This window comes from Xenia sp. Carnegie-2017, unplaced genomic scaffold (assembly GCF_021976095.1).
Source record: "Xenia sp. Carnegie-2017 unplaced genomic scaffold, XeniaSp_v1 HiC_scaffold_23, whole genome shotgun sequence".
Classification (NCBI taxonomy): Eukaryota; Metazoa; Cnidaria; class Anthozoa; order Malacalcyonacea; family Xeniidae; genus Xenia; species Xenia sp. Carnegie-2017.
This window is the reverse complement of record NW_025813486.1, coordinates 179,774-204,291: the sequence shown is the minus strand read 5'-3', so window position 1 is coordinate 204,291 and position 24,518 is coordinate 179,774. Positions and strand designations below refer to the sequence as shown.

Here is a 24,518-nt window from a genome sequence, read left to right as displayed (position 1 = left end):
ATAAGCATGACTCTTACCAGGATAGTATATCAATTGAGCTAAAAACGTACAACAAAAACCAACATGTGCACACGAATATCTACACAAAAACAGCACGTTATTGCAGTAATAAAGTACATGGTTTAAATGGTCTTTACATGTTTGTAAATGTTTATCGTCAAGGCTAGTGGAGTCCTAAGAAGGAATGTTGGTGTTGACTGACATTTCGACATCCTTAGCGATAGTCATCTTCAGAAGCAACACTTCAAGAGCTTTGACTCGCTGAGGATGTTAACACTAACACCAACCGTCCTTCTCAAGACGGCACTGACCTAAACAATCAACATTTGCAAGCATGCAACACGCTTTCACAACTAACATCAAGCAAGTGATGTTACAATGCAGGGGCTCTGGTTCCTATGCAGAGTGAAAAAAAAAATTATGTTGAAGTTGATCGTCTAGATAAGAGAACATCGAAGGACAGTTGACAATGATTGCAATGAATGATCACATGACTACCGCTAAGAGAGATCGTTAAGTCAGTCAATTTCAACCATCACCGAACAGTTTTTCTCAGGATTTTATTAACCTGGACAATCAACTTCCACAAGCTTTAAACGATGCACTGACTCAGGCATCTATTTACTTTAAAAACATTTTTAAAACATTTCTACGGAGCTCTACAGCACGTTGTGCATGTACTGGACCATTCGTTATTGACATGAAAAATCTTGCAGTAGAACGGAATTTTTACAACATATCACAGTGTAGGAATATACAGAAGGGCCACTTCACTGTGCAACTGGCTGCTGTATATCTAATTAGTTTACTGGCTGCTGTTTGCCATATCGTCAATCCTGTTGGTCACACAATGCAATTTACTGGCTGCCAATATGGTAATCACATGCGCAATAAGATATGCGTGGCACGAAAAAATTCAATGGAGTGGCTCTACTGTATGTTATTTATACTGTGACATTATGCCGCTTTTCTGAACGGCTTTAGCTACAATATAGATAAAAAAAATTTTCTTGACAATATCGACCATTGCATCATGCAATAAGTTGAACGAATAAAGCGTTTTCTTACTTGTACCTGCTCGCAGTGACTCGCAATAAAGACAAATCTGCGATGTAATTTGCTAAATACTCCACTTTGTGCTCCACCTGCAGCATACGACAGATTAAAGTAACTTTTTTGAAAAAAATATGAACATTGAAGTGCTAGTTATGCAGGAATGGATAGTTAAAAGAAAAATAACTTTTGTACGTCACAGAGTGTTGTGAATGGAAAGTATCAGTCAAACGAGGAATTTTTTTAAAATAGAAAGGGTATTGTTGAAAAGACAAATAGTATTGTAAAAAATAGAAAGAATACTGTAAAAACATAAAGACTATTGTAAAAAATAGAAAGAATCTTGTAAAAACTTAAAGACTATTGTAAAATGTAGAAAGACTATTGTAAAAAAGACAAAGACTATTGTAAAAAAGAGAAAGACTATTGTAAAAAAGACAAAGACTATTGTAAAAAAGAGAAAGACTATTGTAAAAAAGACAAAGACTATTGTAAAAAAGAGAAAGACTATTGTAAAAAAGAGAAAGACTATTGTATAAAAGACAAAGACTATTGTAAAAAAGAGAAAGACAATTGTACACTAAAAACGACATGCGGTACCTTCATAAGTTTGCAGCAAAGTCTCACGTAGTTTGGAATTGTCAGCACCTACGCAAATGAGGAAATCTAAATACCACAACTCTCAAAATTCAAATTTTAAGCTAAATATTTTTCAATCACCGATGTTGCGAGGCATAAGTTTGCACATTGCTCGTTGGAGAAACTTTTAAACTGCCCAAAATCCCTTTCATCTCATCCTTAAGCTGGCAATTAATGGCCTTGATTATGTTAATTGAGCATGAATATTATCCCAACATGAACTACGAAATGCTACACACACAGCCCTGAGCGCCTTAACCACAAATAAAACTAGTAAGCTTTACAACGCAAGTTACATAAAGTATAGATGTATGCATATGAAACTCAGCCGGTAAGACGAAGTCATCGCCAGTCTTCCAGAGTGGGCAATGCACGTTTATCTAGCACCGGTAACTTCCAAGATGACATCATGGAAAATGCTGATGTTCTTGGATTGGTCGATGCAAATATTGCTCAGAATCCATCTTTTCGACGGTAAACACACGTGTCAAAAATACGAGATTAAATTACAAAATTCGGACAATCAAATGGTCGGACATAGAATTGTATATGTAGAATAATGGCAACAAAATAGAAAGAAGAAAGCTCTTGAGGCAATTGTACATCTTATTTTAGAAATACAGAAAGACTAATTATAAAGGCAAAAGGTGTAATAGTAATTAAAAACAATTTTCCGTCAAATCAAAGGAAAGTTGAACATGACATGCAATATGCAGATACAAAGTTAGAAAGAAAAATAAAAACATTTCTAACGTTGTCACAGATACTAAGAGTACCGTAAAAGTGTTGATGAGTTTCATATGCATTTTCCAAAACAAGCTTAAGTCAAAGAACAATTTCAGAGCTCACTACGTCACAAATTGATTGAGAATAAATCCCAGCATGCGTAGTCAACTCCACTAACTCTCCAAGTTCATGGTCATGGCAAAGACATACTGCATGCACTAGAACCGATTATGGAATAATTAGCTCGCTCTGTCACAAATTTTCAGAGAAATTATTGGCGCATGCGCAGTCTGCTTGAGCATGCGCAGTCAGCTTGACCTGCTGCTCAAGTTCATGGTCATGGCAACGACCAACTACATCTACTAGCACTGATTTCGAAGTAAATAGCATGCTTAGTAACAATTTAATAGAGAAATCATCTGCGCATGCGCTTGAGCATGCGCAGTCCACTTGACTAATTGTTAATAGTCAAGGCAACGACTAACTAGACCCACTAACTAGATGCACTACTTTCGCGGCAATTACCACGCTTAGTTGCAAATTATTAAAGAAATCATACGACTTAATTAATACCACAACTTTCGTAAGCCTCTGAATTTTTTGTATATATATATATAAAGCCAATACTAGGTATAGTAGATGTCAACTAGCAGTGGAAGCTGGGTGCGATTAGGTATGTAGTGGCTTAGGGGCCTAGACTTCGGTCGCGACCGCACTCTCCCTGCTTACCTGAGCAAAACCTATCGCAGGTGATCTCAGGGTCTGATGGGCGGAAGCTTGCTTTGGCATCTCCCAAGTAGGATACCGTGGAGGGGCCGAAATCTCCTACCGAAACGTTAACATGCGGCGTTCTAGTGCCTTACACTTAAGAGGGTATCGGGAACAATGGACAAAAAATGGAGTTTTTTGCTTTTCAATTTTATCTTTTTGTTTAAAAAATAAACCAATGTTAATAAAATAAACCAAGCAATGTTTCAAGTAACTTCTTCTTACACTGGGCTTTTTTCTCACAATTATAATTTATGACAACTTAAACATATTCCATACAACTTTTATTGGTTTATATCTTTCTGATTTAACTCTCTCATTTACTGTTTCTCATATATCAAGAGCAAACCATCCACGGGCTTTATGGCAAACAAGGATTATCTCGTTCCCTTAATTAACATGCTACGCTCTAGTGCTCAACTATCTTAGGGTATCGCAAGCATGAACAGTAAACGGAAATTTTTGTTTTCAAAATTTGTCTTAATTTGTCGCGGCATCGGATACGTGTGGACGTTACGCCAGTATCCGTAACGAAAACGTTACGTTTTCAAAGTAGAAACGTATACACGTGCATGGAGCCTAAACATGTTTATACGTTTTTTACTTATTACCTTTCACAATGTCATAACTCTCTCGTGATGAACGAGAGCCTCCTTATACAATGTAACTCTCTCATGATCAACGAAAGCACCCATGGGCTTCATCCAAAAAAAGGGATTTATTTAATTAAAATAAAAGGGATTTATATAATATTAGTTTTTGCAAAAATAATATTTAATAAGCCAAGCCATTTGTATGGTCTAAATTGAACCCTTATGTCATAAAATTTTAATTCATTTTGGATAGTAACAAAAAAAGTCGTTAGCGCGACAGCATGCCTGTATTCAAGCTTTCCTTCGATCGTTGTGCTTTTTCTAACGTAAAATGTTTAATTTTTACTGCTATGTCTTCTGCTTTTATCAATCGTTCTGAATAACTAGAATCAGATCCACAAATGCCCCAAAACTCAAAAGCATCTCCTAACCATTTTATTGCCACTATTCTACATAAACAATACTATGTCCAACCATTTTATTGTCCGAATTTTGTAATTTGATGTCGTATTTTTTACATGTGTGTCTACCGTCGGAAAGGTGTATTAGAACTTCATTGATAAAAAGTCAAGATTGTAAAATCTTACGTGAAACATACCTGAGTTTCTCCTTTAAGACAACTCATTATTTCGCCTATCATTCTAACGATGAAAGAAAATACCGAAAATTATTAAAAGTATATAGCAACATTATGAATGGCTGGGAGTAAAAAACTTTCGGACGGAAGATTAGAAGTCTGATATGACGCGGTAACATATACTAAGTAGACACCAAAATCTAATCTAAAATAGATAATCCGGCTTACAAAGTGATCTCGGATCCATCGGGAGAATTGTAAAGTAAAACTAGGTAAGAGTGTACTTTACAAATGAATTAAAAATACGTAAAAGCAACCCAGAGCAGCACTTTGCTAGCACTGCACAGAAAATCCACACTCTTCTACCAAATTAAGATAGATGCACAAGATGAAAAATCTCAAACACTGGGGCAAGTTGGATAGCGTTATCCGTGGAAATAAGCAACATTTTACTTCAGTTATTGTTAAGTCCAAACCTTATAATTCCCTTTTTAAGAAGTTTTTTAACCGTTTAAAAAAATTTTCTATCCAATGGATAACACTATCCACACTTCCTGCAAACGGCCCAGGTTTTTATGAAAGATTTCAAGCTTGAAAAATGTCATCAAAATCATGTTTTCGGATTAAATAAGGCAATTAAGTACTCGTCACTTGTACCATGAAAAACAACCGTTGCTATGGTGAAATGGCGATAAGTTTTCATTTCAATACGAAATGATAATTCTCTTGATGATGGACGATTTACCTTACAACTTGTTCGTATGAATATGTGTTGTCTGTCAGCCACGATGACTCTCGAATTGTTACAATATTTTTCTCGTAGAATCTGAAATTGTTGAAAATATTCAACCAGTGGTACAGTGTTTTTCAAAGTAAAAAGCTCGTTCTGTTGTTTACAGCTCAAAACAACAATAGGGAGCTTTAGCAAAAGTACGACTACGACAACGAGAACGAAGTTTGACCGTGTAAGAGAATGGCACGAGGAAGTTTGTTGTCGTTATCACTTCGTCAAAATTTTGCTTTAATTGTAAACAACAGAACGAGCTTTTTTATTGTGTGAAACACCGAAGTTTGCGAAGCAGCTACGGCTCTATTTGTCAATAATGATATCAACGAATCGGTAATACTGATTTTGCGAGAATGTAGGACTCTTTAGACTGAAAAATCTTCCCTATTTTAAGTTGCTTTTTACGATATATTTGTACTATTTTATTGTTTGTTTACATTTCACTTTGCGTACGAAATACATGAAAGTTTTGCAGGTCATATTTTCCTTTTTAATGTACATCTGCGCTCAAAAAAGATTCTAAATTAAAGCCTGGATACTCGAAAATAGTACTGTAAACTAATTTCTTACACAATGAAGAAATATACCTACTTTCTTTGCTTAAAAAGACATCGTAGTCGCGACTACGAATTTTTTACAAAACATCGTATTCAGATTGATGACGGCTACGTGTTTTTGTTGTCGCAACAATGTTTTCGCGCCAAAATGACGTAAATCGTACTCGTAGTCTTTGCTAAAGCTCCCTGATTTGACGACGCGACAACGATTACGAACTTCCTCGTGCCATTCCCTTGCACGGTCAAACTTCGTACTCGTTGTCGTACTCTTTCTAAAGCTCGCTAATGTTACGTACCTTGAAGCAATAAGCAGACATCCAATTCCTAACAATTGTAGTTCACCACGATTGCTTTTTCTCCGTAACAAATACAAGTCCACGTAGGAAACAGCGGCATGCAGAACATGACTAGTGAAATTCTACATACAGAATATCAATGATGGAAGATCTCACAAAAAAAATTCTGAGGGGAGAGGGTAGGTGGGAAATTTTCGCGCGCAAAATGTATTTGGGAAAATGAATGTGGACGAGAAATAACAATATCATGAAACAAGCGTTTGATGAGTTTTTCAAAACTTCAAATATTTCATAAGAAACAATTTCACATCAAGGTAAAAATGAATCTTGTTTACATTACAAAGCTATCGGAAGGAATTACTTTGGCGAAATGTTGATCCTAGAAAACCTTTACTTCGAAAAAGATTTGCACGTAAATAAAGGCCCTAAATAAATCAAAGGGAAAATGAAACACAACAACAATCTTACCTTCATAGTACAAACTTCCACTAGCCAGTCAACAAGAATATACCTGTATAAACAATACAAATATTTGTTACAGTCAAATGACAACCCATTGAGCTACAGCGCATGCTCAGAGAAACGCTCATTACCTCATCGGCCGTGTGACCTCATTTTGATATTTAAAAATACCACGACGTCTACAGGGCAGAGAGGATGCCATGAACTAGAAATTAATTAACATAAACCAATATATTTAAGATGAATACAAACGATTGCTAAGTGAACTTTCTCTTCAAAATAAAACTATACTTCACCCCCCGTCAATAAAACAACAGTTCAGTACATCTTCCTTCAAAATAAAGCAATAGTTCAACCCCGCCATAAAAGCAATACTTCAACCCCTCTGACAAAAAACCCCAAACCACTACCTCCCATGCACAAAAAAACAACAACACTACCCTTCTAACAATTTTCCCAGATTCAAATCTCATCTTAAATCATTGTCAATATTCAAACGCTGTGAATTGTGATACCAACAAACCTCTTTCACATAATTAACAGCAGTAACTTTATCGATGTTTCCAACGTTCCCTGTGGCGTAATGAAGGGCAAGTTCAAGTTGGGCATCTTTGTTATGTTGCACACAACCACGAAGATTTCGTAGCTGATGTAGTTTCACCGCGGGCTCAAGATCGGTCTCGCGATCCATCTTCCATAGTTCAAACTTCGCCAAGGTACTGCCTTTTAAAGCCGCTTTCTCCAGCCACATTCTTGCATAATCTTTACAATTTTCATCGTCGTCTACTTTCTTTAAAGAAAGGAAATGTTTGAAACACAACATTCCTATATTGATATATCTTCTGGAGGTGGTGCATGGATACAGCAGTATACATGAGTACCAGTAAGGATGTGGAAACTTCAGTCAACACCAACAACCCTTTTCAAGACTACACTAACTTGGACTATCTATATCCTCAAACATGAAACGATAATCCCCGAGTTTAAACTATTCACTTCATTTGTTTCACTACACAAGACACAACTCCCATTTCACTTGACGTTCCAAGCGCTCAGAACGTTACCGTGAATCGCCTTGCTATAGTGCTTATGGAAAAATCCTCATATGATACAGTATATTGCATTTGACATCCGCCAGCATAAAATTTTAGTTACACAATGCTCCAAAAGCAAGCACTTTTTCTCCATACATACACTGAGTCTAAAGACATGCAGTGATTTCATTTTCTATGTTTGTAAATGTAGATCGTCCAGGTTAATAAAGTCCTGAGAAGGACTGTTTTTGTTGTTGTTGACTGACGTTTCGACAACCTTAGCAGTAGTCATCTTCAGAGTCAAATGATGACTACCGCTAAGGTTGTCGAAACGTCAGTCAACAACAACAAAAAAAGTCCTTCTCAGGACTTTATTAACCTGGACGATCATCATTTACAAACATATAACGATACTCCCGGGTTCAAACCATTTACTTTATGATTTCATTTTCGATAAGAAATATACAATATATCCCTGACAATCATTAAACAGAATACATAAAACAGATTTACACTTCTCTCGGGTATGCAAGAATGATATGGTAGATTATTGTCTGTCGAGTGGTCGCTCTTTTAGCCCTGTGATGCCAATAAATAGTTTTCCCTAATCTAGTTTCGATAAATATTGCGATGTTTTCAAATTAAATTAAATTGCCATGTACGTAGGGAGTCATTATTGGTGATAATATGACGTGGGTGCCATCATTACATTTTGCTCAGTATAATAAAATTGTTGATCTTAACAGACTACTTAAAGATCTTGCTTACCTCAACCAGACTTATAATTTTCCCAAGTGAATAAAGCAAAGAGGAAGAAGCATCCTAGATGATAAAAAATCAGCTAAGAATAAAATAAATTAATATCCAGTATGTACGTATGAACAGTAGAGAAGTCAGACGGCACGTTTTACTCTGTCTATGGAAGTTTCAGTGCAACGCAATTAGTTTCTTGGCGATTTATTGCTTTCACAGTAAGTGAACGCTGAAAAATTAGCAAAACAGGACTAAACTTGCAGGCTGACTACGCAGTGCGTATCAAAGAAGGAAATTTTATCACAGAAAAACAGAGTTTCAAAGTTTTGAATTTGTTGATACAGTACTGCTCAGAAGTAACTTAACACTGCATTCTAGTTCCATTTGCGTTCTTCATGATTACAGATCAATAATCGGATGCGGCCAACAACGCGTTTTGAAACGCGTTCCATCTTCAGCCGAACGCAATTCGAACGCATTTGGAACGAGTTCGGAAGAAATCGTTTTCGGTAAACTTACTTCTGACAGCACAAAATTAGCTATATTTATGTATGCATATGACATCAACCACAAACAAAACTAATAAGCTTTACAACGCAAGTTACATAAAGTTTAGATGTTTGCATATGAAACTCAGCCGGTAAAACGAAGTCATCGCCTGTCTTCCAGAGTGGGCAATGCACGTTTATCTAGCACCGGTTACTTCCAAGATGACATCATGGAAAATGTTAAAGTTCTTGGATTGGTCGATGCGAATTTATAGTTTTTCATTGCAGCATTCAGCAAGTAATCATAATATTCAGACTGAGTTCATTTGAAAGTGAATAGGCTTTAAAAAAAATTAGTTAGCTTACAACGTTCTAGCTATGGCTATGTGTCCCATTCTCAATATGACATAGCTTATATAAGTATACGGAGAACAAGTACATTGATTTCTTATGTACCATCCTCACTATGACATAAGTATAAGGAGATCAAGTACATTGATTTCTTATGTACCATCCTCACTATGACATAAATATAAGGAGATCAACTACATTGATTACTTATGTACCATCCTCACTATGACATAAATATAAGTAGATCAAGTACATTGATTTCTTATGTACCATCCTTACTATGACATAAGTATAAGGAGATCAAGTACATTGATTTCTTATGTACCATCCTCACTATGACATAAATATAAGGAGATCAAGTACATTGATTTCTTATGTACCATCCTCACTATGACATAAGTATAAGGAGATCAAGTACATTGATTTCTTATGCACCATCTTCACTATGACATAAGTATAAGGAGATCAAGTACATTGATTCCTTAAGTACCATCCTCACTATGACATAAGTATAAGGAGATCAAGTACATTGATTTCTTATGTACCATCCTCACTATGACATAAGTATAAGGAGATAAAGTACATTGATTTCTTATGTACCATCTTCACTATGACATAAGTATAAGGAGATAAAGTACATTGATTTCTTATGTACCATCTTCACTATGACATAAGTATAAGGAGATCAAGTACAACGAATTCTTATGAACCATCCTCGTAATTCAAATGCCACCACCGTCACATCCAACAATAGTATGAATACTAACTTATATTACCTGATTTTCTTCGCAGAATTTCCTGATACCATTGAAGACATGTCTTTTACAACACATGATGCCAGGAGCCCAAGGAGGGCGAATAAACGACCAAATAAACGCGACAGTCGGAGGTGTTATGCTTTCTGCCTGACAGAAATACTGAGTGGCATTTTTTGCGTTGTGGGCGTTTGCTGATGAAGAGATTTTCTTTGAAGAATTTTCTGAAACTGGATGTATTACAAATTAAAAGCAGACTGATTTGAGAAATACGTCAACTTAAGAAAATAGCCAGACAGATACAGGGCGGCCAGAGAGGAGACATTTTGCTAAGGGTCCCAATCCAAAACGTCCTTATTCAAGAAAAAGACAACAATTAAGACAATCGTTGTGTTTGTCCTTTTAAGATACCTTTATTTTGTTTGAAATTAAAGCTTGTTCATGAAATTTAAGATCTTTTTAAAACAAGTCTCGATGTTTGCAATTGTGTAAAACGATGATATCATAGTGACTTTGGGAGAAACGTTTGTCGAAAGCCCCGGGGTTTATCTTCCGCGACCCGGACTAAAACCGACTACCGAAAACGAAAAACGTTGTGTCTCACGACGTGCTAAAAATATTTCTCTTTTAGTCGAAATATTTCTTTCTTCACTAAGGACGCACTCTGGGAACGACAGGGTTTAGCTAATCTAACAGGAGGGGTGTAGATTTTTCCAGAGAGTGCAATACTAAGATAGTACACTGTTGTCCATAGTAGTAGGTACATTGAAGTTAGAGGTCAACTAAACTCTTACAGTCTTATTGACTATTAATTCTTACAAGGAGAGTCGAGCTGGGGGCCAGGCCACAGTATAGGAAACATACAGAAGTGCCACTTCACTGTGCAACTGGTTGCTGTATATTTTATTAGTTTACTGGCTGCCGTAAGTCATTTCATCATTCCTAATGGTCAAAAAAAGCATTTGACTGGCTGCCAATATGGTAATCACATGTGTATTAAGATATGCGTGGCAAAAAAAATTCAATGGAGTGGCTCTACTGTATGTTCTCTATACTGTGGCAAGGCTGGTAGGAAACAAATCTACATTTCTTTTGTATTTTACAAATTTGACCCAAGATCGCCCTACGAACATCCAAGTTCTGCAGCTTTGGCAGTTGATTGCCCCTCAATGAAAAATCTGTTCTGCAGTCCCTGTTATATTGCACAATTTTCTCCCATATATCAATGTTAAAATAATAGTCTTCCTCTACATAACAAGTGATACAACTAAATTAACATTCGTCAAATTAGCCAGCAATGACAGATCAATCCTCTAGTGACTCACACTGTGACTACAATGTGTCACAATCAGGATCAGGAAGCTGTGTAAAGTCCATTTATAAAAACTCATGTCTTAAAGGGTTGACTCGTAAATTATTTTTCTGATTATATTTGATTAATTAGCACATCTTGAAATATTTCATTATCTTAGCAATATGCATCTCTGTAACAACATATAAAGAAAAAACCGAAAGGTTTCTTCAACAAAACCCCTCTAACTTTGAATCAAAGTTCTCCTAGCAATTTTTGAGCAAAACCATTTATAATATAATTGCCTTCAATTTAAATAACACTTTTTTACTAAATGTTAGCCAACTTTATCAAATCAGAAATTACATACCTCCTTCATTGTAAAGATAACTTAAGCCCAATTTGATAACTGCTTCAATGTTTCCTACAGATGACCCTCTGTTTAAAATGTGTGCAAAGAAAAACTGTTTGAAATCAATTCATTAGACAGAAAAATAAAATATGTATAAAATGTGATTGGTTAAAGATGTAATGTAAAGCAATTGTTCACTAAGTAAGAAAATTGTTTTTGAGCACATATTTTCAGCCAACAGACTGTGGTATTCTTGAGGAACAAGACTTAGGTAAATAACATGTAAGTTAATACATAACATTGCTATTTATCATGATGAAAGACTACTTGAACAGCTCAAAATAACCAAAAAACACTTGTTGACTGACCATCTTTTTAGCAAGGAAAGACATGCATGGTAATTAGTTAGGAGTAAAAAAACAAAAAACTGCAATCTTACGTTATTTAGTGCAAGTTTTGTGTATGACAGAGGTAAATACAAGTTGTCCAGCCAGCTTAGCTAGACTGCTATTTTGAGTCCTGTTCACACTTAGAATGATGTTATTTACTCATGCTAATCCTGTGAGGCAAAGCTGATTTTGACAGGGTAGGTAAAAATAATCAATACACATTAAAAAACCTAAATACTTTTGTAAGGCAAACACGAAGTTCTCATGTTCATTCTTGATAATAAAACTTACTTCAAAAAAACTGAAAAATTCTTTGGTGACGGCCAAATTCCAGCAAATGAAGTGTGAATGAATAAGCTTTGTGTATTCATGATAAGTTGGTTAAAGCGTCTGCACACCTAGGGATAAAATGGTACACAAATATACATCACTTACAACAATAAGCCTGAACATCAATGATTGAACAGTTATTTTCGTAAAATTTAGAGCCCATAGTTCCAAAATCATTGAACATTATAAAGCAGAACAGAAAATTTGACCAAAGAACTTCCCATCCCTCGCAAAATTTATAGGCAAAAGGTCAATTGAGAGATATTATCTTACTACTATCATTGAACTTAGCTGGACAAAAGTCAGATCAGTGATCACCATTTAATGGTGCTGGTTTCACCCTATCCAGGGAGATCCTACATAAACCTCTGAAAATACAAGGATAAATGAGATAGAACAAGGTACTCACTCGACACATTTGGTACAGTTCTTGGACAGATAAATACTGCAACACAAGCAGTAATGTATCGTCAGGTAAGTGCACAAATGCTTTCCGATAGCATCGACGTACGCCAGCTTCAGGTTAAAGATATAAGAACAGTATAAGCAGGAAAAAATAACGTTCGAAACAATATAGGTATTTTTTAGGCATCAAGTTGCACTTACCGTAGCGTTTTACGAAAACCATTCTGCTATTCATTAAAGTAGAATATCAAACGACTAGAAAAGCCTATTTATAAAACTAATAATATGATCTGCATGAAATCAAGAAAGCTTTCAAAGGACAATTTCTGTTCACGACTAGTCGTACTTTATTTATCCAAAGATTTCATTTGATCGATCGTGGAAGTCGAACGAAAACCGTTAAAAGTTGTATACACGTGCCATAATCCAGCCACCTGATTGGCTAGAAGTTGACAAAAATGTGCGTGATCCTGGAGACGAGAGGAGACAATACAAGTATAATTTTATAAACGGTACGAAGAAAACAAAGATGGCTTTGCGTCCTAGACAACCAGTTGCGAAGGGAGGGTTAATGGCTCCTTCTAGACATCCAGTCAGCAAGGAAACACAAGATTTACTAAAAGGTAGTTTGCATTTTTCCCACAAAATATTTTGCCGTTGTTTTTTCTGCTCTAATTCCTGTAAAATTAACTTTTAAGTTATGATGCAAGAATCGAAGTTGACAAATTTTCAACGAAGACAATTAAACGAACGTTTACGAGGTAAAAGAGGTAGTCTTTGGGTAAACGTGAAAGTTTTTCATTGAAAATACACCGAAAACCCCAAACATACCGTGGAAATTGTACAATAACATAGATTTTTATTCATCAGTGTTTACAATCCGAGTTTATAGTGTAATGAAGTTTTACAGTGTTTCCACTTTAATAATTTTAGTCAGTTTTTGTTGAAAAGTATCCGAGAAACGACTTCAACTTTTTTGGGGGGAGGGGAGGTATTTGCATAGTTTGGATGTAATATAGGTATTAATCTAGCTACTGCCTTCCTCCTAACTTCTTCGCAAATTTTATTCTTTTACAAGGGCAGTCCTTGGGGAGGAAGCCCACTGGTGCGTCAAAGCTATGGTTGAGAAATGGATGAAACTAAAATGAACAAAGCAAAAATAAACTTTTATTAGTTTCATTTCTTAACTTTCTCACTCATTTATGTTATATTAAATTGATTATATTCATACTTAAAGTAATTCCTCGCAACTACTGCTGACCACTGCTGACTGAAGGCTAATTGATGTCTTATTCGGCAGAAAATATGCTTGAACGTGATTGGCTGTTTTTCGTGCACCATTACAGCCGTCAGCACAATAATTTTACTGGGGAAGAAAGAAATATTCATTGAAATTTTAATTTCATAGAAGGTGAATCTTTTCCTACGAATGTCAACCCAACGACTAGTGCTCGAAAAGAGCAAGCCAACGCATCGAAAACTGCAGGCACAACAAAAAATGTCAATCATAAATCGTTAAACGGAGGAAAAAGAACACAGGCAGAGATATTAAGAAGAAAAGAGTTCGATGATGACGAACCATATAGACCACTACCTGGAAGTATGTATTCATCACAAGAATCTTGCTAATTTGCTTGTTTAGTTCTACTCAGGAATCTTTTCTCAGTTCATCCATTGTGGAAACGGGAAATTTCTGAAGAAATGAATCTTAAATGATATTCCAATGAAATTATACAACAGGACCAAAGCGTAAACGACGTACACGTGATTCGAAGTTGGGAGTTTTTGAAAAATATTTTGGAAAAACAATTTTGCGTGTTTCATTATTGTTCATGAAATCTGAATCCCAAAAAGGTCACCCACGTGACCTACGGATTGAATTAAGATAGATTCGAATTAAGATAGATTTATTTTAAGATAGATTTGAACTATGTAAAACGTTTTAAGACATTTTTACACCATGAACAGTTTCGTTGCATGTCTTTTTGTGTTGGCTGTTTATTAACATAATATTTTTCAAAATAGACATATTTATCATACACCAATATTCTTCAGTAAACATGACCGAAAAGAATAACTAATTGACTGATAAATTTGTCATGAGTACATTTTTATAAAGTTTAAGTAATCGACCATTTTCTCTTGGGCCCTCCATCCCTTACGTCATTTAAGTGCGTCTATCTAAAATCACGCACGATGCTTTGGCGCAATGTTTACTTGAGAGCCTGGGAACAAGTCTAATCGACAGTTACTTTGTCGTTTGAACTTGTTTCATTTTCGCTATTTTTATAAATTTTTCTTTTCCTCAAGAATGTATCACGGAGAAAGACAAGAGAATTTTACAAAATAAGATGTCGTACGGTGACGAAGGAGCGGCATTGATCGAACAAACACCGCAACCTCAAAATATTTCCAGAGGAGGAAGACTGGAGCCGGAGATAGATCGATTTGACGAAGGTAGGACACTGAAACAAACATTTTAACTATAATTTGTAAAAAAATAATTCTACGCATTTTTTTCCATGTTCGTAGTTGTTGAATTGATCGAAGAACGAAAGCAATTTCTCGATGATATGGAAAAACTAGGACAAGGAAAAAAGTACCGAAGTTTGATAGCTGCAGAAATATCTAAGGTTGGGAAAATATATTTTCATTTATTTTTCGATGTTGTTTTGTTGAAATGTCATGTTTTAAAAGCTATGTTCAACTCGATGTCCATCTGTAGTAAATAGGGTTCATGTGAGTGCTTAAAGCCCTTGAGAAGTTCTTGAATTTAAAAATGAATTTTAAAATCACTTAAAAATCCTTAAAAAATTAGCATCGATGAAAGTGCTTGAAAACTGTTTGATGCTAAATTTTAAAACTTTTTCTATGCAACTGTATAAATTATAAGCATGAAAACCCCAATCCCAACTGAAGCACAAACGACCAATATGTCTTTAAATATAGTAACCATACTTAATATGTGGCTAAAAATGTTTGTCAGACGACAACATAACATAACGAATACCTAATACCCCGGTATTTGCTAATAGATCGCCTCTCTTGTTTAACACAGTGTAAATTATTATAATTCATCTATTGTAGGGAATACGGGAACTCGAGCTTATCGATAAGAAACGGACAGAAGAACTTAACCTGGCTTTAGAAAACGATACAAGCTCCACTAAGAAACGGACAGAAGAACTTAACCTGGCTTTAGAAAACGATACAAGCTCCAATACAACGTGATAATACTCTTTAGACAATACATTTAAATGAATTTATTAAAGAAATAAAAAGTCTGGCGTCTAAAGAAACTAGTTACTGCACAAATTTTATCACTGCGGAATTTAAATATATAATAAAATTTAGTTTCGTTCATTTACATGGAGTTTATAAAGGCCTGTTTTATACGTCGCATTTTATTGTGAAAGAAACTTATCAATGTATCAATAAATTTTAACGCTAAATACTTATTTTGGTGGCTCCTTTCGACGTCGTGAAAGATAACCTGACTGAAAACTAAATCCTAAGAGGAGAAGCGAACATAACAAGGCAGAAAGTCCATAAATGCTGTAACCAAAGACGCTCCCAGAGAAATATTCCATTAAATCATTTTTATTCTGGAAAATACGGTAACAATTGTAAGAAAATCTGTTATTGACTAACGTATTTCCTCATTTTAACCCCCCCTCCCTCCCAATAACCCTCCACAAGAAAGGTAGCAAAAAAGAAAATTGCCCACTCTCAATAAATAAAAAAATCGCCAGGAGGTCAACCTGAATATGAAATCCTAACTTGCTTTGTGTGAAAACTTCTATTTCGTTTTGCTAAAGTTTCCTGTTTTCTTTGAAAAATTTGTTTACTTTTTAGTAATGACCGGAAGTGACTTTTGCCATAAAATAATTACTTTAATTGATCTGTAAAGATGTTTACTGTGTTTGCACGGGCTTATGCAAAACGAGGAGACCTTTGGGAGAACTCGAGAGCAGATCAGTGCAAGCCCGAAACCGAAGGTAGAGTGTTGCACATGCTCAAGAGTTCTCACAAACGTCTCCGAGGTTTGAATAAACATTTATTATTTCTTTTATAAAACAACAATAATGTAAAACACACATATTTCAAAGAAACGTTTCAATTTTCCTCTAACATGTATTCATGATTGATTTGAAATTCTCTTTGACTGATTGATTGATTTGATTGGTTGAGCTCAGGCTAACGCAAACACGGCTATTGACCAATCATGGCACGCGTTTTATTGTGTTTATTTTATAATAAAACTACTTAAATGTATAAATTACTGTATCCATAAACAAAGACGAACCAACCTCCGCTAATCGTATGTACTTCGGAATAACGTCGTGTATATGTTTACGATTGTCTTCGGAATGACGCCGGAGACACTCGACAGCTTCTGGTACCCAGTCCTTTCCTAATAATGCTCCATACACGTAGCTACGTGGAATTATGCGAACAATTCGAAGATTCTTTTGAGTAATGAGTTGCGAATAGTAAGAGGCAACGTAAAAATCGATAAAACCAAGACGGACATTATTTTTACTGTTGTAAACAGCATCAATCACTGCAAGTTCGCTTGCTTCGACTGAAATACAATTGTGATTTAGTTTTTCATTGCAAATTTTGCACTTAGAAAAATCACACTTACCTTTTACATTGGTGTTATGAAGGATGGCAAATTTCTCTTCCTCAGTTTGATTAACAACAGATACCTGATCACAAAGACGGTAAATATCGAGGATTACAATAAGAAAACCTGTGAGGGACATAAATTCCTTATACGCACGACTTAAAATGGTTTATTTGTGAGCTCTGGTTCGCTCAGGAAAATATATTTGAACCAAAAAAGCAACAAAATCATGGCTAAAAAATTTTGGCCAATAATATTTGTTTTAAAAAATTTTATTCCGAACACCCAAATTGAAAACCCAAGAATGATTGGTTACAACAAAACACACATTTCTAGCGGTGATGTCATAAGCCTACTTTATAACTGACCCCAGGGATGTTTGATTAAAGCAAAACACATATTTCCAATTAAAACAAAACACATATTTCCAACTAAAACAAAACACATATTTCCAACTAAAACAAAACACATATTTCCAATTAAAACAAAACATATATTACCAACTAAAACAAAACACATATTTCCAACTAAAACAAACACATATTTCCAAACTAAGACAAAACACATATTTCCAACTAAAACAAAACACATATTTCCAACTAAAACAAAACACATATTTCCAACTAAAACAAAACACATATTTCCAACTAAAACAAAACACATATTTCCAACTAAAACAAAACACTTATTTCCAACTAAAACAAAACACATATTTCCAACTAAAACAAAACACATATTTCCAACTAAAACAAAACATATATTTCCAACTAAAACAAAACACATATTTCCAAACTAAAACAAAACACATATTTCCAACTAAAACAAAACACATATTTCCAACTAAAACGAAACACATATTTCCAACTAAAACAAAACATATATTTCCAACTAAAACAAAACACATATTTCCAACTAAAACAAGACACATATTTCCAACTAAAACAAAACACATATTTCCAACTAAAACAAAACACATATTTCCAACTAAAACAAGACACATATTTCCAACTAAAACAAAACACATATTTCCAACTAAAACAAAACATATATTTCCAAGGTACCGTGATGCCGTAAAAATGTTGAGTTCCTTCAAGTCTTGACGTGGTCAGGGAGGTTGTAACAACACCCATGTACATCGCAAGAATAACCAGTCCCGAAGTGATCCAAAGAATTGTGAACAGACGTCCTAAAAGGGTCTTTGGTGTTAGATCACCGTACCTATAAGAATATAAAGCTTGTGAAAGCTACTCAGTGTTTACATTACTCCAGTATATTGACATTCTACCAGTAGACATACTACTCAGTGTTTTAGATATACGAGTATACTGATAATTAGACATTTTCAGAAAATAGAAAAATGCTTTAATTTCGTAGTCAAGTTTCAAAACTGAATGGTTTCCGAAGTACTACTCAGTGTTTAAAATATACCAGTATACTGATTATATAACGTTTTTACGAAATAGAGAAATGCTCTAATCTCGTAGCCCAGTTTTACAACTGAATGGTTTCCGACTGAAAGTATCAAGCACAATGCATGTGTCTGGTACAAATTTTCATATAACCTTGAAATCAGTCAGTCAACGAAAATTGCTTGATTTATATCACAAATGGTTATGTAGGCATATCTACTCGAAAGAGTGTGGGTAGAGAAAAAATCGCAGTCGCTTTAAAATATGTCATATTTGGTTTGGTATACTTAGGTATAATATACTATAATACTATATATATACATGTTTGTAAATGTAGATCGTCCAGGTTGGTATAGTCCTGAGAAGGACTGTTATTGTTGTTGTTGACTGACGTTTCGACAACCTTAACGGTAGTCATCTTCAGAGTCAAAAGATCTACATGTAACGATACTCCCGAGTTCAAACCATTTACTTTACTATATATATACCTCCAAAATACTATGGTACTTTTACTATGCAAACTCACCCTACTGTAGTCATAGTAACGACCGCCCACCAGAAACCATTTAGAACACCATTTGGACAAAACGGGTCGAACATTTGGGGATTAGAACGATGTTCCTGAATGAAAAACAACACAGTACTCCATATTCTTCAACAATACACAATACTATATATGAATATCATCAAAGGGAAAATTTATTTGGGGAAAAACATAACAAATTTAATGTATTCGTACATTCTCATAATTAGTATTTATGATTAATATATTCATGATCAACAATCATCAAAAAAATGTATGCCAAATAGGTGAATAAGCTGTTAATTGAATTTAACCGTTAGCATTGTTCTGAGTTAGAGATACAGTAAAGTACTGACGCATGAATTGGTGATCTGACATAGTTTTTGTTAAGATATGCTCTCATATTCTTCCTGTAATTAGTAAATAATTAAGTCAAGTGTAACTAACTAAATGATTATTTTAAGAGATACTTATGTGCAATAATCACAATATTTTTTATAGTTCCTAATAGCTTTCCGTTGATCATAAATTAACCATATTTAGTAAAGAAACAAATATATCCATGAATAATATCTTGTATAAATAGAAGTTATTTAACGATTGTAAGATAGATCGTAGACCATAGACATTGACGTTGAACATTAAGTGTGATCGTACAGTTGTCTGTGATATCTCTATTTGTTGGTGTAAGTCAATATATACTAAAGAAGGTAGATGGCTACATCACAAAACCTAACAGTTTTGGGATAAAACTCTAGTACAGTCAAGGGTTAGAGATGAGATAGTCTTGGGTTGGAGATCAGACAAAGTCCTTAAAATATCACACAAAGTCATGGCTCAATGATTGGGAACGGGATTATAAGAAGTAATTGAAAACTATTTGAATATTTTTTGTGGAAAAAAAGTAGTGATGAGCCGATCGGGGAAAAATCACATTTGCCGATCCGATATAAAGGCATATCGGCTGATTTATCGGTAGCAATCAATAATTGAAAAACAAGAAATTTTTTAAATCTTTAACGTCCAAAGCAAAAAATTAGGGTTGCAAAAAATGTCAATACAATAGTCAAGGATATATTTAATTGTTTATATGTCTCGTAAATAGCTCCCCTAAAAAAATTCTATAAGTTTCTAGAAATAAAAATGAGCTTAGCTATTAAATTCATAAATTCATGTCGTATTATGCATAGAATATAATTTAACAGATTTGCAGACACAGTTTAGATTATTTTCGAGTAGTATAAAATGCACTAGAGGAATTAGAACATGGCGTATATTATCACGTAAGTTTGATACTTCGGTTAAACTTTATTGGCCAAATTGTGTAAAATTACGTTGATTAGATCGTAAATTTTATACTTTTGAGGACGATAATCTCTCTGAAAAACATCATTCTGCTCTTGATTATTGAAAACAAACACTCAAAAGTTTTTAAAACCAGTTTTCACAGCCCAAACTATGTCTATCGTAAGCCGATTTACGTCAATAAAATCGGCCGATAACCTATCTACATAAAAATGGCCGATTATCGGCTCATCACTAGAAAAAAGATTCGATTCAGTCCCCAGTCAACGCTGGTTCACCTTGGAGAGCCTTCAAATTCATCCCAATTATTTACAATTCCAAGAAATAAAGAACGCCAAGTATCATGCAGGCAACATTTTTTTCGTGCATGTATAATTCACTCACCAAAAACCAAATTACGAAACCGCTTAGAATTGCAGATAAAATAACGAATATAAGAATAGGCCAAGCTAGGAGAATAGCGTTTAAAAGTTCAGTTCCAGTGAGAGTTTTTTTCATCAAAACGACGACACCGGGAGAGTCAATCAATCTCACAAAAGGCATGTCGACAGACGAACTCTTTCCTCGACGTAGTTTAACAGGAACGAGTACGCTTTTTTTGTATCTTCCCAAAAATTCCGAGTACTCAGGTTTCGGTAAGGGATCAGACCTTTCAACACTTCTACTGTGTTTTGAAATTCTATATTCTTCACAATTATCGACGACATTATTCCAAATCTCCGGCAAGATACCTCTTAACTTTCCATTCATTGATGTTGTGTTCTCGCTGTAAATCAAGGGTTTCTTCGGCCACCAAATTATTGTATTCTTTGCTGCAATGTCTTCGCCATTTAAGCTGTGCGTGTTCACGAAGAGAAAAAGGAACAAATAAAACATTATTCAAAGATAAAATTTCGACTAATATCTTCAAAATATAGAATTTTGTATTCTCATCATAACAATACCCGTCAATTAATTATGATTTATTCAGGTGAAATTTGACGAAATAACGAAAGCTACAAACGGCAAGCGTTCTCAATGACAAAACATAAAAGAGTAACGGATAATTTTGCAGTTTTGTTTTCCTGAAAAATGTAAACGAAATAAGCCGACGTATATGCATTCTAAATGAGGAAAAAACAGTTTGTTGACACGATTCATCAACATTAATATTAAATTTTAATTAATATCATCTTTTATGACAACAGATGGGATATTTTATCTTTTGAAAAATCAATTTTTCGGAAGGTACGTTTGGAGAGGAGACGTTTGTGAGAACTCTAAACATGTGCAACCCTTGTCCTTCGGTCTCGGGCTTGCACTGATCTGCTCTCGAGTTCTCCCAAAGGTCTCCTCGGTTTGCATAAGCCTGTGCAAACACAGTAAACATCTTTTATTTTTTAAAATTTATTTTCTTCTCAAAATATAAAAATTACATATTTTTACATGATTTTTATATGTAAGTCAAAGCAGTTTAGTGTGACATCCCACAGCACATATAATAAAGATAAACTGGTCAGAAAAAACATCAAGCTCGAAAAACGGTAGGAACAAATTTAAAAAACATTGAAACGTTATTCCTAGAGGTATATTTTAACCACTGATTTAAAACGCTGTATTTTAATGAGAAAATAAGGGTAAACCAATTTTCGCTTTTCAAAACTTAAAGCTCATGGCTACAAGGTGAATGAATATTGCAAAAAAATCCCCGAGGGTATGTGATTTTCAATTTTGAAAATGTTCGTTCATTATTTCATGAATAAGTTCATAACCGTACTAAAATGTCCACTTGATAAAATTTAACACTGAACAATAAATATCATATAAACTCAACCTTCAGACGATTGGGGAGCAGCGATAAAGCTTTTTCAAAAAAACAAACGCTTTGCGGTACGTAAGATACCTGATTACATATATGCATCTGATAAATAATTTACGCGACAGAAAAAGCTGAGTTATTAAAAATGTCGAACAAATAAACTATAAATAATAAATTCACGATAAAGGCTCTCGGGACTGCGTCAATTTCAAGAACTAAAAATTCGTAAACATCAAGAGCTCGATATTCGATTAAAATGTCGAAAACGCTTTTAATGCTTCAGAGAAAGCTATTTTTTTACGATCAATGCTGTAATTAGGAAATAGTAAAGCATATAATGAACTTTTTATTTTGAAGTCAAATTTAATGACGCTGTCCAGCTAGATGGGTAATAGCCAAACTCTGAAAGCAAAACTCACATTAAATTAACGAAATAATAGTGGAATAAATGTCAAATTATAAATATACAAACAACAAAATGGAATCATTATGTTATTCACTGAAAAGTTGTTCAAACATTTACAGTTTTATATAATAATTTATAGAATGTAAGTAAGTAAGATGTATATATATATGTTCAAAAATAAAAGTTTCTCCGGATTTTAAATGATTTTTATTGAGCTTTCGACTCGTTGCTTCGAGCCTTCATCAGAATGAGGAAGTTATTTATTTACCCTTGCTTTTAGCTTGTAGACGCTTGGAGCGTCTAAAATCCGGAGAAACTTTTATTTTTGAACAATAAATGCCTGTATTGCCAATCTTTAAACATATAGATATATGTATACATAGGTTGGTCAAAAAGGCAGGTATAGCCACTGTTGTAAATTTTCATTCTTAGTGGACCTGTTGTCAGCATTATTTGCTAACTTTTTCATTCACAAATTTTACTGAACTTCGGGAATAAACTGTGTATCGAACATAGATCAAGGTCAATGGCAGAAAAGAAGGGTTTCTGAGAGGGGTCTTTATAAAAAGAAGAGAGGGGATTCCGATTCCGAGAGGGTCTTTTTGAATAAAAGGGAGGGGTTTCTGAGAGGGGTCTTTATGAAAAGAAGAGAGGGGGTTCAGACGGGATCTTTATGAATGAAAGAGGGGATTCCGAGGAGGTCTTTACAGATAAAGCGCACCGCGATTTTAAAATGATGAAAAGCTTTTCTGTTTAATGATAGCATCAAGACAGAAATATTCAGTTGTTCCTCATGTAATGTAAGTTGTAAAGGGTTTGTAATATAAGAGGTTCCCCCTAGTGTTCTCCATTTTACCCACCCCCCTGAAGGAACAGACACTTTTACATAGGTGGTTGACAAGTTGCCCGACCAGCACAGGAGAGCGTAAATTGAAACCATTTTCTCAAATGCCAAAGTTCAGCCAACTATTTACCGCTCCGCAATAAGACCACGCTCACAACAGCATTACTTTTTAGTTGGATAAGGGTTTTCAAACGAGAAGGGAGGAAAATTTTATTAAAGGCACTGACTGCCTTATCCCGATTTGATGAAAATCTTTTCATGTTAAGCAGATTGTGTAGCGGTAAAATATTATCATATTTGATAGTTTTACTTTGGCGTTCACGGCAAACCGCACAAAGTCACATGATCATGACTTTGCGGTTTGAGTTTCGGGTTTTAACGGGAAGGGCCCTTCTTGCGGTAGGTGATATACATTGATCAAACATTGAAAAATGTTGAGACTTTATAATCGAAGATCAAAAAACGCTTTGTTTTGCGGCTTTTCAAAACAAAAAGCAAATCCCCAGACGCAGAAAGCAAAATGGTTCGAGATAATTTCCACTTAAATATCAATATTTACTAAAATATTTGCTGAGTTAGGATAATAAATTATTAAAAACAGGAGGAAGGAAGCAAAAACAGTAAAAACGAGTACTTAGATCAATCAAGTGTCAAACGAGATGATATCAATTTATCCATCCGTCTTCCACTGTGTATATTTGAAAATTTTTTTCTACAATATTGCAAAATGACGATTACGATTGTTAATAAATCATTTTGCAACACACTTAGCTGTTGAAAGAAATTAGTCTTCTTTCAACAAACAAAATCATGCGTTTGAAAGGATGTCCCCCCCCAGATAAATATTATATTTTCACAACTATATTATCTATTTGTACAAAAAGAAAATGTAATTAAGTATAATACATAAAAGCCATTTTTGAAGGTCTTCCTCACAAAAAAATTAACCTTGACAGTAACACTGCTGAAGAGTATTTTGAAAAAGACAGCTTTCTTA

The 24,518-nt window shown here is 34.6% G+C and overlaps 3 protein-coding genes across 6 annotated transcripts in view; 1 reads left to right on the top strand and 2 right to left on the bottom strand.

The window, feature by feature from the left end:
* The window catches only part of LOC124448906 (cyclin-F-like), an 88,981-nt gene extending 75,984 nt beyond the window's left edge, over positions 1-12,997 (bottom strand). For 3 of the 4 annotated variants that reach the window (XM_046999855.1, XM_046999852.1, XM_046999854.1), the window contains exons 1-15: positions 12,808-12,997; positions 12,611-12,717; positions 12,163-12,269; positions 11,501-11,568; positions 9,861-10,069; positions 8,261-8,314; positions 6,982-7,248; positions 6,590-6,663; positions 6,465-6,507; positions 5,997-6,118; positions 5,102-5,182; positions 4,378-4,420; positions 1,654-1,701; positions 1,069-1,145; positions 18-79 (exon numbers count right to left, since the gene is read on the bottom strand). In XM_046999855.1, the coding sequence (XP_046855811.1) occupies positions 18-79; positions 1,069-1,145; positions 1,654-1,701; positions 4,378-4,420; positions 5,102-5,182; positions 5,997-6,118; positions 6,465-6,507; positions 6,590-6,663; positions 6,982-7,248; positions 8,261-8,314; positions 9,861-10,069; positions 11,501-11,568; positions 12,163-12,269; positions 12,611-12,717; positions 12,808-12,841 (1,396 nt within the window). In that variant the 5' untranslated portion in view covers positions 12,842-12,997. The remainder of the gene's footprint in view (positions 1-17; positions 80-1,068; positions 1,146-1,653; positions 1,702-4,377; positions 4,421-5,101; positions 5,183-5,996; positions 6,119-6,464; positions 6,508-6,589; positions 6,664-6,981; positions 7,249-8,260; positions 8,315-9,860; positions 10,070-11,500; positions 11,569-12,162; positions 12,270-12,610; positions 12,718-12,807) is intronic. The other variant, XM_046999853.1, reaches the window with a different exon arrangement.
* Positions 12,998-13,031: 34 nt separating this feature from the next.
* On the top strand, positions 13,032-15,973 carry LOC124448916 (UPF0193 protein EVG1 homolog). Its single transcript, XM_046999871.1, has 6 exons — positions 13,032-13,229; positions 13,305-13,367; positions 14,015-14,206; positions 14,917-15,063; positions 15,139-15,239; positions 15,694-15,973. The coding sequence occupies exons 1-6, from the start codon at positions 13,136-13,138 to the stop codon at positions 15,835-15,837; spliced, it is 741 nt and encodes a 246-aa protein (XP_046855827.1). The 5' UTR covers positions 13,032-13,135; the 3' UTR covers positions 15,838-15,973.
* LOC124448909 lies at positions 15,855-21,586 on the bottom strand. The gene is made up of 6 exons (XM_046999863.1): positions 20,858-21,586; positions 19,172-19,266; positions 18,298-18,454; positions 17,255-17,318; positions 16,917-17,191; positions 15,855-16,211 (listed from the first exon to the last, which is right to left on the bottom strand). Exons 1-6 carry the CDS (start codon positions 21,347-21,349, stop codon positions 16,062-16,064), a joined length of 1,233 nt encoding a protein of 410 aa, XP_046855819.1. The 5' UTR covers positions 21,350-21,586; the 3' UTR covers positions 15,855-16,061.
* Positions 21,587-24,518: the final 2,932 nt, after the last annotated feature.